At 34.8% G+C, this 12,763-nt stretch overlaps 2 protein-coding genes across 5 annotated transcripts in view; both read right to left on the reverse strand.

The window, feature by feature from the left end:
- Positions 1–625: 625 nt before the first annotated feature.
- LOC107814325 (Golgi SNAP receptor complex member 1-1-like) lies at positions 626–7,905 on the reverse strand. The gene is made up of 5 exons (XM_016639725.2): positions 7,730–7,905; positions 5,793–6,023; positions 4,462–4,629; positions 1,194–1,307; positions 626–902 (listed from the first exon to the last, which is right to left on the reverse strand). The coding sequence occupies exons 1-5, from the start codon at positions 7,766–7,768 to the stop codon at positions 789–791; spliced, it is 666 nt and encodes a 221-aa protein (XP_016495211.1). The 5' UTR covers positions 7,769–7,905; the 3' UTR covers positions 626–788.
- A 4,082-nt stretch (positions 7,906–11,987) lies between these two features.
- The window catches only part of LOC107828321 (CHD3-type chromatin-remodeling factor PICKLE-like), a 58,961-nt gene continuing 58,185 nt past the window's right edge, over positions 11,988–12,763 (reverse strand). For all 4 annotated transcript variants that reach the window (XM_075246446.1, XM_075246444.1, XM_075246443.1 and 1 more), the window contains exon 31: positions 11,988–12,674. In XM_075246446.1, the coding sequence (XP_075102547.1) occupies positions 12,180–12,674 (495 nt within the window). In that variant the 3' untranslated portion in view covers positions 11,988–12,179. The remainder of the gene's footprint in view (positions 12,675–12,763) is intronic.

Raw genomic sequence — 12,763 nt, forward strand, 5'->3', positions numbered from 1 at the left:
TTACACCATGTGAATAGGCACTTTTTGTCTTCTATGGGCGTATTAAACACAAATGTCTTCTATGGGTGTATTAAACACAAAAAATGATGGGCTTTTTTCAATTTTAGCATACGCAAAAAATTATTTATATTTGGTAGCCGAATAAGCATATAAAATTTATATAATTTTATATATAACATATAGAATGTATATGTATACAAAAAATATACATTTTATCGGCTATTATTTTGAGAGCAGCTATACAGTGTCATTTTTCCAAAAATAAATGCGTATGATTTAAAATCAGTTAATTGCCCTCACATATGGTTTTTCAGCTTATATACACTTCTATTTGTGATTGAATCAATTTGGAATTAAAAATCTTGCGATAATCAACTCTTTCTTAGTGATTTAATTGAAGAAAGTGTTGATGAATCATATTAATTAATTATTTATAAGATCAGCTTCTACATTTCAAGTTTATTAGCTACTGTCAATAAGTTAAGTCACACAGACTCCATATAGAAAATGTGCAAGATAAGTTGGAGCAAAGAGTAATAAAAAGAGAAAACAAAGACAGTTACAACTGAATCATATTCATTCCTACAAATCAATAATTCTCCAGAATTAGCATTTATAAGTTGTATTTGAGAAAATCGGGTGCTTGATAAAAGAAATCAATAAACCATCTTAAATGTGTAAGAATGAAAAATTACAAAAATTACTCTGGTGCGTAATATACAAACAATAAAAATGAGCAAAGACCGTGCTCATCCTTCTCTATCAAAAAGACCAGCATAATACCTGATTCATCTCGTCAACCAGTAAATCAAAATGAGAAACAAACATACAGAAGCAACTAATGAAAGAATGATTGTGTCCATTGATTTTTTCTTCTTTATTGCTGAAAGAATATGATTGACCTGCAAAATTGTGTGTCAAACAAATTAGATTAAAGCAAAGAATACATGAGAACAATCTCACCTGCAACAAATCCAAATATATTAAGAATACCGCTCAATGGGTGGTTTACACGATCACTACTGTATCAAGAATTACTTTTATCGTAGTTTTACGTGGACGAGGCATAAGATATTTAAGATCTCAATAGAATTTTCTATCAAAATAATGAGAACTTTAACTTCCCTAAATGCTGGTCAATCTTGATGTTAATGAAATGCATAAATGTTGAATCTTGAAAAGAGTTTCCTTACAGTTGGAAGGCGACTGGTGACATTGCTGAGTTTTGAATTGATGCCACCAAATGTTGATCGTTGAAACACAAGTGCCTTCATGGTTTCTTGAGCATGAGAAATTACACCATCCATCTATACCAGAATAAGTCAACATTTAATCATAAAAATATGCGTAGATACAAGGTAACGACATAATGAAAACCCCATAAAACAAGTACTCAGAAATACAGGTCCAAACTTGGAAGTTGTATGACCATAGGAAGAGATTTACTCTTCTTTTTATTTCTTCATTTCAAATTTTCCTCGACTAATTTTAACTCAAAAATTCATCTAACCATTTTGTTGCAAGATTTTGTATCTGTTAAGATAGACTTTAAACTTAACTCAACCCCAAAATGCTAGCGCACGAGGTAAGGATTGTTCAAGACGATATAAAAAGATTACAACTCATCCTCAACCAATGAGTGACTCTAACATTTCCCTGCTTACTCGTGGTTGGATAACTGAAGTGTGGATAACATTATTTGGGAGCCTAACATTTGGTAACCCAACATCAGGGATAAATCTGACTTTGATACATGTTAAGAAAGATAGACTTTGAACCTAACTTAACCTCAAAAGTTTAGCTCATTTTGCAGTGAGGATTGGGGATTGTCCAAGCCAAGACCATTTTTTGACAACTGTGTCCAAGACCAAGACCATATAAAGAGACTATAGTCTATACCCTTAACCAATATTTTTTTTGCTGCCATGTGACCAGGAGGTCACGGGTTCAGGCCGTAGAAATAGGCTCTTGTATAAATGTAGGGTAAGGCTGCGTACAATAGACCCTTGTGGTCCGGCCCTTCCCCGGACCCCGCGCATAGCGGGAGCTTAGTGCACCGGGCTGCCCTTTTAGTCTATACCCTTAACCAATATGGAACACTAACAGTAATTAAGGACACAATAGCATATTGCTTACTGCAACGTCTATTTTACCCTCCCTATCCGGATCAAGATCGTTAAATCAAGGATAAATTACACTAGACGCCCTTGTAATGTGACTCAGTTGCAGATACACCCGTTGCATTTAAAAATCGTACACTTAACCCTTTAATGCAATGGATATCATACCCAAATATTAGTTCGAATAACATTCTCAATTTACAAGGAGGTTAATAGCCTGTTTGGCCAAACTGGAGAAATCAACTTATTTTGAGAAGTGCTTTTTTCAAAAGTACTTTTTGAGAGAAGCAGTTTGTGTTTGGCTAATCACTCGAAAAACACTTTTGAGCAATAATTTATGTTTGGCCAAGCTTTTCATAAAATGCGTTTAAATATCAAATTATGAATAAGGACATGAATAGATTTACTTAATAGTTAATATTATAAGTAAATAAATAATCTTAAAAATTTGTTATTGTAATAATTAAATCTTTTCATTTTATTTAAATAAAATATGAAAATAAAATTTAAAAGTACTTAATTCTTTTAATATAAGTTAAATATATTAAAATCATTCAACAAATATAAAAGCATTCACCCCTAAAGTCACTATATATTAGAAAGCTATCCTAAAAATAATAAGAAATATTTATACATTAATATCCTACGTATTAGGTTTAACGGTTATTTTGGTATATACTATATTTTGTTAAGGGTATATTTGGTAAGAAGAAAAGTCAAAACTGCTTCTGCTTCACTTTTGGGAAGCTAATTTTTTCTGCTTCTCAGAAACTGCTTCTGCTTCTTTCCAAAAGTAATTTTTCCCCCAAAAAAGCTTGGCCAAACACCTTAAGTTAGAAAAAAAAAGTGCTTTTGAGAAAAAAAGCACTTTAGACCTCTTGAGAAGCTTGGCCAAACAGGCTATAAGTGTTTACCTTTAAAAACATGAGGTATATTCGGAAATAAGTATATGAAAATAGAATAACTAAAAGACAGATTAAACTACAAACAGAAAGTTCCTACTTGTTTAATCTTATGATATTTGAGAAAAGAACAAACATTTAGGTTGAAAAATTTTATTCACGCCTTTGATTAAACATTTTTTTGAAACATGAATCTTCCAAAACTCTTAAATAGAAAATGACCAAATTACTTAATGAGATATATAAATCACAAGCAATAACTTTCTTGCACTTGAGCATGTAAGCTATGTTTTTTTTAAAATGATTATATTTAATATATGAAATTTCCAATTTTAGTTTAGTTTATTTTTTATTGTTCCGGTCAATTTTTTCTTAATTTACTTAGCTAGATGAACGTCCCTTTGTATTAAGGGTTTAAATGTTTGATTTTAAAAATGGGGATACCAAGAACAAACCCAGTGATTTCCCACAAGTGGGATCTGGGGAGGGTAAGATGCACGCAGCTTTACCCTTACCCTGGAAGGGCAGAAAGGCAAAAATGAGGATACCATTTTGTGTAGAATTTCGATTATATAAAGAGTGTAAGTGTTTGATTTTAAAATACAAGGGGTGTATCTGCAATTGAGTCATATAACAAAGGTTTGTAGAATAATTTACTCTTAAATCAGTTACGTGACTAAGGGCTCGTTTGGTAGGGTGTATAAGAACAATGTTGAATAAGGTGTATTAGTAATGCAGGGATTAGAAATGCATGGATTAGTAATGCAAGCATTAGTTATGCAAAGATTATTTTTTATTCACTGTTTGGTGTGGTGTGTTAAAAATTAAAATACATTGCACAATTTTTAAGAAAATTAGTTGTTTACAAAAATGCCCTGCATATTCTTTAACTTTAAGGGACTTTAAGGAATATTTTATCTTTAACCATGCTAATGCATGCATTAATAGCCTTGGTATTGCTAATACCATTATTAGTTATACATAGAATAATACCAAATAGGTTGAAAAAGTGTACCAAACAAGGGATTAGTAATACCAAAAGCTAATGCATGCATTATTTTCTCTAATGCATCCTACCAAACGACCCCTAATTCTCCACAAGTTCAAGTTCTTCTTTCCATAGAATATATATTCATACCCAGGACTGTTACCATACAATCATATTTGAAGAAAACAGGAGATCCACACTGCGAGAGAAGCAACATGTAAAAGTAATTTCAAGGCAGTTTAACTGTTTGGAACTTAACTCTGGAAAGACATATTCAACTTCATAACTAGTGGTGGAACTTTCTAGTTTCCTCACAAGTCTGAAAGAGCCAATGAATTCAGCTCACATTGAAAAACTATGTTTGTTCACTTGTGTTCAACATCATGAGAATATCTAAGAAATTTCATTCCTCATAGCATAACAAGAAAAGCAATTTACTACAAAGATATACCTGTCCAGTACTCCGATGAAGGGAAGCACGCTCATTAAGGAGTGCTTGATCATATGACCCACTGCCATCTTCCAGATCTAATCTAGTCCGATCGAATTCCCTAAAATCTTCAAGCAGTGAAGCATGCTCTTTCTTAGCTCTGTAACTTGAACGAAGCTGATTAAACTCCTATAATCCAACAGGAATTGTAGCTCTCTTTAGTAGTATAAACAACCTTCTTAAGTAAGAATTATAGCAAGTTATGCTACAAGATATCTGTTTCCAAATAAAATGACTGTAATCACATATTTCATTGTTTAAGAATCCCATGTGAAAGGAAAAACAATAATGTGTTGATCCGTTGACATAGAATTACAAGTCACAATATACGAAATTAGATAAGACATTTCATTGATTCTCAGTGCAAGGTTGCGATCTCACATGACAGAATTCAATTATAAAGTTGATGAAGCGCCATTTTATATTGAATCACAAGAATCTTAGGTTTTCGCTTGTTTATTGAACCCTTAATTAACAGAATAACAAGCTTTTTCCATCAGTTGATAAAAGTTACTTATAGTTTTTTATAAGGGCGATGAAGTTGTACAAACTACAAAGTAAGTTTAAAGTGAGTAATAGATCGAAAGTTTATGCAATCTTGGTTATAGAATTATGATAATGTTGATTCGTATCCTGAATATATGAAGTATGGCAGAACACTGTGCAAATGTCCTTGTACTGCTATGAAGGGAAGCGATGCTTTGACTTAAGTCAAAAGACCAGCTGGCATAGTAATGTCTCAGTAGGTAAAGTTGATTTGTAATCCTGACACAGACTGGATTCTGGAACCATAGTAGAACCATTTTCGAATGTTCCAGTTATTCACCTTCACATCATAAGCACAAGAGCGGGCTGCAAATAGCAAGTGGGAAGATGCTAAGCTGGATGGTAAATCAGAACTTATACAAAGGGGAAGTGGTCTTCAATGGACTCAGTTAATTGCTATGGTGATTTGGTCTTCAACAGACTCACATTATAAGCATAATAAAAATGAAAAAGAGGCCTCCTACGAATGACCTCACTTCTTGATGTTATATTTATTTTGATGAAGTAAGGGGAATTCATTAATAGGCATCAAGAATATGCAAAGAGTACAAAAAGGTAGATGATTAGCTCCAGTACATGTGAGTCTCTGCTACTTCTCTATGTTATATTCATCTTAGAACTCCACAAATGAGTAATAATACTTTGCTTGGAATGATTCTGTTAGAAGAAAATTCCCATGCTTTGTCATTGTAGTACTATGACGATAACAGATTACAATGAAAACATTGAAAAAGAATTTCAAGTACCTGAAAAAGATCCTGAAGAATTTCTTGATGGCGAGTCAACGTATGAGAAAAGATCTCAGATCCTCCTGAGGAAACCCAAGCTTGCATTTGTGAATTTACTTGTTGAAGCTGCTTGAGTAGTTGATTTATACTGGATTCAAGATCATTATCATTTGCACTGTCAATTTTTGTGGAAACAACTTTACGATACAAATGCATTTGCTCATCCAGTTGTGCTTCAAGCATCCGTGCCTGGTAGTAAGAACCATCAATAAGGAAGAAAAGACAACGGAAAGAAATGTAACTAAAAATGCAATTCCAAGAAATATTTTCATAGATTGAATAAAATTATTTTCAGAGAACCTTAGCTCGATCAAGCCAAAGCAAAGACGGGCAACCAAAAAGACCCCCTTCACACACAACCCACTTGACATTATTCTCACCGGCTTCCAAATCGTCTAAGGAAGCTCTTTTTCATCACAAGTTTAAGAAAAAGCAACATTCTTTAAGAGTTGAGCGCAAGCAAGAAAAATGCTTTCCCAACCTCCTTCATTTACCACTATCATCACCGAAGAGACTGTGACCATTACAAGCTAGTACAATTTGAATACCCAGAGAGTGCTATAGTAACATCAACACAAAGAAATTAGCACAACCACCCAAAGCCAAAAGCCAAAAGAAAACATCAGCTGTAGTCCGCAGGAAGTTAAAAAGTAACTATGCTCATGTTTCTTCAAGTGATTTTGGCTCTTAGTCGATTTTATATAGTGAACAAAAAGCCACCCTCCCAGACACAATCATTGGACCTTTTTTCTAGCCTCTTAACCTCCAAAAGCAAGTTCGACCTTTCATATGTAAGCCTTTACTTTTGGCGAAAGTTGTAATTTATTGATCAAAAAGAAAAATCTCACATACATGATATATAAGATAAAGTAGGGGATCTAACAAATATAGCTTAGGCACTCCAAGTATCTAACAAAGCAAATATGTTCCAGTGAAACAACTCTTTCGATCAAGTCTACTTTGTACCAAAAAACCTTCCACTACCTTCACCTACTTCTCTCCTTCTATACGGTCCACATAAGCATTAATTTCCAAGCTCTACTTCTCTGTCACTACCTTCTGAACTTCCATTCCTTTGACCTTCTATATGGTCCACATAAGTGTAAGAGGAGTTACTTCCAAGCTCTAATTCTCTGCCTCTTCGTTCTGATCTTCTCTAATAGGATTCCTTTTACGGAGCTTGCATTACCCGTTCAATACCAAACATGTTCCACATAATATCCATAACCAATATGCAACCTTTAAGCCTTATCTGGTCTAGAACTCAAGTCAAGGCTCCAAGGATATATAAACTAAGATTGTTAGACCTCATCTGGTCAAGAACTCAAGATATAAAGCCTCGAAGAGATATTGGACCAGTTATACTTGAGCTCGCAGAAGCAATCAAATGAACAAATATAAAGAAAACAACTTTGCATAACAAGAGCTAGACAACAGTCAAACAGTATATCATTTTCCTTCAGCTGATTAAATATAAGGGATTAGATACGCTTTGTAAAAGCTTGTTCTTATTGGAGACTATATTTTTCACTTGCCTAGGAATATCTCGTTCACTACTTTTAAGTTTCAGATTTAAGGAAAAAGGGAATTGCAATAAGTCTATGAATTTACTGTTACTTTACTTGCATAGATAACTCTTTTATGGCAAAAACTTATGCAAATGGAAGAAACCTAAACATCCTTATAGAAATTACGGACTAATGAAATACTATCGTATAAGCATGATACCAATAACAAAAGAAAAGTTTATTCCTTTTACCTTCAGAATTCACTAATAATATTCAAAAATTAAGAAATCAAATAAAATTCCCCAAAATGAATCCAATTTCATCAACCCAATTCATGTATATACATCGACAAATATAGGCATAATTCATAAAGATGGAAAAAAATACCTGCTTTCGCAAGGAGTCCCAAGAGGTAGGAGGATCCATGAGAAAGCGAGTAACAAAAAAACGATGAAGATTGAAGAATTGCGGGAAATAGAGATTCTATGATATACCCTTTTGGGACTGCCCAATTTTAATTGTGAGAGAAGAAGAAGAAAGAGAGAAAACTGAATTCCGTAGAGAGAGAGAGTCGTCTGAACCGAGAAAAATTACTTTCGCAGTCTCACAATTCAAGAATTTTGTCAACGCAACAGGTTGCTCACTCTATACCCCTTACATTTGACATTTTGCACTTATTTTTACTACCATATATTTCATTAATAAGTAGTTTGTGGATGAAAAATCGTGCTATGTTAAAATAATTGAAGAACCTAATTAAAATAGGTGGAAAACCCATTGTAAAGTTATTGATATCAGAGCTTAGTTTAAAATCCTAAATGGTACATTGGTTATGGATACTAATTTCGAGATAGAATATTAGATTGTATTATTCTCATATATAAATATAGATATTAGTTTAGTGGTGAGATAAATTTTATATCAAAATAGTGGAATTAGCTATAGCATATAGAAGGTAGGATAACTAATTCATGAAATATCCTTGTCTATTATACCTGGTAACCAAATGACCTCTAAGTAGGGGTGTCAATGAACTTTTAAAAATCGATTAAACTGACCGAATCGACTAAGAGATTTTTTTTTATAAAATCGTACATTTTTATGTAAATCTATAACAATACCGAATAATTAGATCAAGTTTTTAATTTTACAAAAATAAATCGAAAAAATATTGAACCATACTGAATAAATTTATATATGAAAAATATATTTATATATTAAGTTAAAGATAAACAATGTTTTAAAAAATTTCCTTAGGCATTAGGATTATGAAAACGACTTTAAGTCAATATGTAATTAACGGCAACGGTCCCAACAACCAAACCTATTTTGCTACTCTTATTAAAACTAAATTAGTTCCACTTCTATCATCTTGATTAATAAGTCATAAGGTATTTGATATATTTTCTCTCATATTAGATTTTTTCTTGTTGGATACTTAATTTCTAATATTATCTATTCTTGAGTCTGCCATACTATAAAAGTTTGGGAGAAGGTGGTGGAGCTAAGGGTAAGGAGGAGTGTGTCTATTTTCGAGAACTAATTCAGGTTTATGTCAGGGCACTCGACTACAGAGGTCATTCACCTTGTTAGGAGTTTGATAGAGCAGTATAGGGAGAGGAAGAGAGACTTGTATATATATGATGTTCATCGACTTAGAATAGGTGTATGATAAAGTCCCGAGGGAGCTTTTGTGGAGGTGTTTGGAGGCTAGAGGTGTACATGCATGTTGCTTACATTAGGGTGATTAAGGACATGTATGATGGAGCAAAGTCCCGAGTGAGGACGGTGGGAGGGGATTTCGATCATTTTTCGATCATGATGGGGTTGCACCAAGGGTCGACACTCAGCCCTTTTTTGTTTGCCCTGACGATGGACGTTCTAACGCGCCACATCCAAAGGGAGGTGTCGTGGTGCATGTTATTTGCAGATGATATTGTATTGATTGATGAGACGTGAGGCGGTGTGAACGCGAGGTTAGAGGTGTAGAGGCAGACCCTGGAGTTTAAAGGTTTCAAGATGAGTAGTACCAAGACAGAATACTTGGAGTATAAGTTCAGTGGTGAGACCCAAGGAGGGGAAAGGGAGGTGAGGTTGGACTCGCAAGTCATCCCTAGAAAAGAAAGTTTTAAGTACCTTGGGTCTATTATTCAGGGGGATGGAGAGATTGATGAAGATGTCACACATCGTATTGGGGCAGGATGGATGAAATGGAGACTCGCTTCTGGTATTTTGTGTGACAAGAAGGTGCCACCAAAACTTAAAGGTAAGTTCTATAGAGTGGTGGTCCGACCGACTATGCTGCACGGGGCTGAGTGTTGGCCTGTCAAGATCGTCTATGTCCAGAAGATGAAGGTAGCAGAGATGAGAATATAGAGATGGATGTGTGGGCACACCAAGTTATATAGGATTAGGTTATTCGCGATAAGGTGGGTGTGGCTCCCATTGAGGACAAGATGCGGGAAACGAGGCTTAGGTGGTTTGGACATGTGAGGAGGAGGAGCACTGATGCCCCGGTGAGGAAGTGTGAGAGGTTGACATTGGAGGGCCTAACAGAGAGGTAGAGGTAGGCCGAAGAAGAAGTGGGGATAGGTGATTAGGCAAAACATGGCGCAACTTCAGCTGACTAAGGACATGACCCTTGATTGGAAGTTGTGGAGGTCGAGGATTAGGGTAGTGGAGTAGGTGGTAGATTGTTCATACCAGTAGTATTAGTACGCACTCTCGCTTTCTGTTGGTAGTAGGTTTTTATTACTAACCGTTATTTTCTTTCATTGTTGATCACCTTACTATCTTGTTGTTTTTATTCTGCTTTTATATGGCTTTTTAGTACTGTCCCTTCGTATTTATATTTTCATTAATGTGATGCTTATTCTTTCCTGAGCCGAGGGTCTATTGGAAACAACCTCTCTATCCTCACAAGGTAGGGTAAGGTCTGCGTATATTTTAGAGACAGTAAAGACCCTAGCACAACAATACTATGAGAGTCATATATATAAGGACGGTAGACAAGCAACTGATCAATAAATAAAAAGAGAGAGAGAGAGAGGGGCATATCATCGATGGGATAACACTGTAGTTGAGGAAGAATAATTAAGGGCCTTGATATTTTTTATGATCAATTTTTATTCTGGTGGAGGAGTCTATAGTTGTTTATCGATAATATAATGTTGCAATACTGGGTAAAGATACGATGGTTTACATGATACTGCCACACATGCATTATAGACTTTGATGTGATTATGTATATTGCTTGATCGATCGGTGCATGCCATGCAACACATTCAACCACCACGTACGCCCAGGTTGTGATTTGTGAAGTTTACATGAATACAGGGTTGTGATTTGTATTTTGAGTTGAAGGGTATGACAGTTGTGCCTAAGAGCAATATCATATTTTTCATGAGGGATTAGAAAAGTATTAATATGGATTGTATGGGCTTATAGCATAGTCAATAACACTCGAGCTGAGGATACTATGCTCGATAGTGTACGTTTGAGTCATATGTGAGTAACCCGATGCATATGTTCCCAAATGACGGCTTCACATGCGGGAGATTGAGTTTTATATTGATTGATATATGTATCACAACTTATTTCTGTTTGAAGTTCAGAGAATTGAAAGGAATAGATACAAGACTTGCTTAATAGGGGTAGGGTTCAGATTTAGTATTTCATCATAGGAAGCACTTGCGGATAGTTCAATATGCACGTTCCTTGATTATCAATAATTAACAAAGCGATAAGTATGTTGCTTCACAAGAATGATTTGCTTGATCAATTGCAGGATGCCACTCATTTCTCTAAGTTTAAGGTAGCTATATAATTATATATGGGGTACAAGACCAATCAATCTTGGCCACCTAACTCATTGCTTGTGTATAATTACATCTCTGGGTTGGTCTCTTACATTGATCAATCTTCATGATTTTTTTTTGAAGAAAACTAACTGATCACTTGCGAACCTCATGGACTCATCTGGTGTCTCACCCGTTCTTGACATGGACAATATAGCAACTCCTTTACTCCATTTGCTTTAAATTTTGAGAAAAACCCTATCTTATAATTCATTAATTAATACCTCATTTTCTCATAGACCAAAGATAATCCAAGATAATGTAACAATGTTAATATAATAGTCTAAAAGACCTTGTAACCCTCGAGATACAAGACAAAGTACCACATTTTAAAGTGTTATCTAGCCCCGTGGGTCTCAAAGAGCAATTTCTTTTTTAAAAAGAATGATAAAAATGTAGCTTTCTCGTAGCTGACTGCTGTAGTGTTGCAAATATTTTTAAAATAATCATAGTTAAAGGAAAATAAAATACCAAAGTAGTATTATCATGGTAAATCTCCAAAGTTTACTACTATAACAAAAGGAAGTCAATACAACAAGTAGAATAAGAGGGATCCGCAACTTCGCCTAGACAGTTTCCCCTTTTCCCTATTTTAGTGAAGCATATGTCATGTCCGCAATGAAGAATGGGAAGCTACAAGACTAACTAAAAGATTTCATCAGATTAAACTGAAGGAATAGACTAAATTCAAGAATACACATCAAAACTCTCTGAAAAACCATGAAGTTTCATTCTACTGCAATAATACGGAGAATGACTCAGTAGAACCTGTGAGAAGACCAGAACTCTGAAGTATGACTATGCTGATTCTCATTTTATAATATGTCCATCAAAACATGGGATATTAGGGAGAATAGAGTACAACACAGAGGCTCCTCCCTCAACAGTGTTTATCAACTTGGAGTAAGAAAAATGTCACCGTCATTTTTTATAAGTGTTTGTAGCAGCTAGCAGACAAAAGTACATACATAGATTCACTTTTAATCATCATCTATACGAACAGCCTCAGAACCTAATTCTTCTTTTCTGTCAACATTGGTGGTGGAAATGTCACTATGATCCACCATCTCTATATCAGCTTCTCCGGTTGATAAACCACTAGGTCTAGTCTCTGGAACTTCTGCAGGAGAAATGTTGTGGTGCTCGTTGCTCTCAGCCATGCTTGCAACTGTACAATTGCTAGCACTCTTGGATACAGATTCTGAATTTTTTGGATGACTGTCATCTTCTTTCTCGGTATTGAGCACCCTATTAACTACTTGAGATGATAGGACTGGAATACTGGATTTACTAGCTTCAGAATCCCTATTTTCTTGAACCAGTTCCCTCTTGAAATTAGGAGTATTTTGATGTGATGAAGAAAGAATTTGGTTCATCTGTTGACAAATCGCTTCCAATGGAAGGATGTTCTTTCTCATACAAGGGTGACTCACATTTAATGAATCTTGGACATCTCCAGAGAGTACCTGGCACATCTGCAGAACAGACAAAAAAACATATAAGTATCATCTTTAGAATACTTGCTGAGAAATATGTGGTTTTATCGTCTTTGTACTGGCAAGTT

Source organism: Nicotiana tabacum, chromosome 23 (assembly GCF_000715075.1).
Source record: "Nicotiana tabacum cultivar K326 chromosome 23, ASM71507v2, whole genome shotgun sequence".
Taxonomy (NCBI): Eukaryota; Viridiplantae; Streptophyta; class Magnoliopsida; order Solanales; family Solanaceae; genus Nicotiana; species Nicotiana tabacum.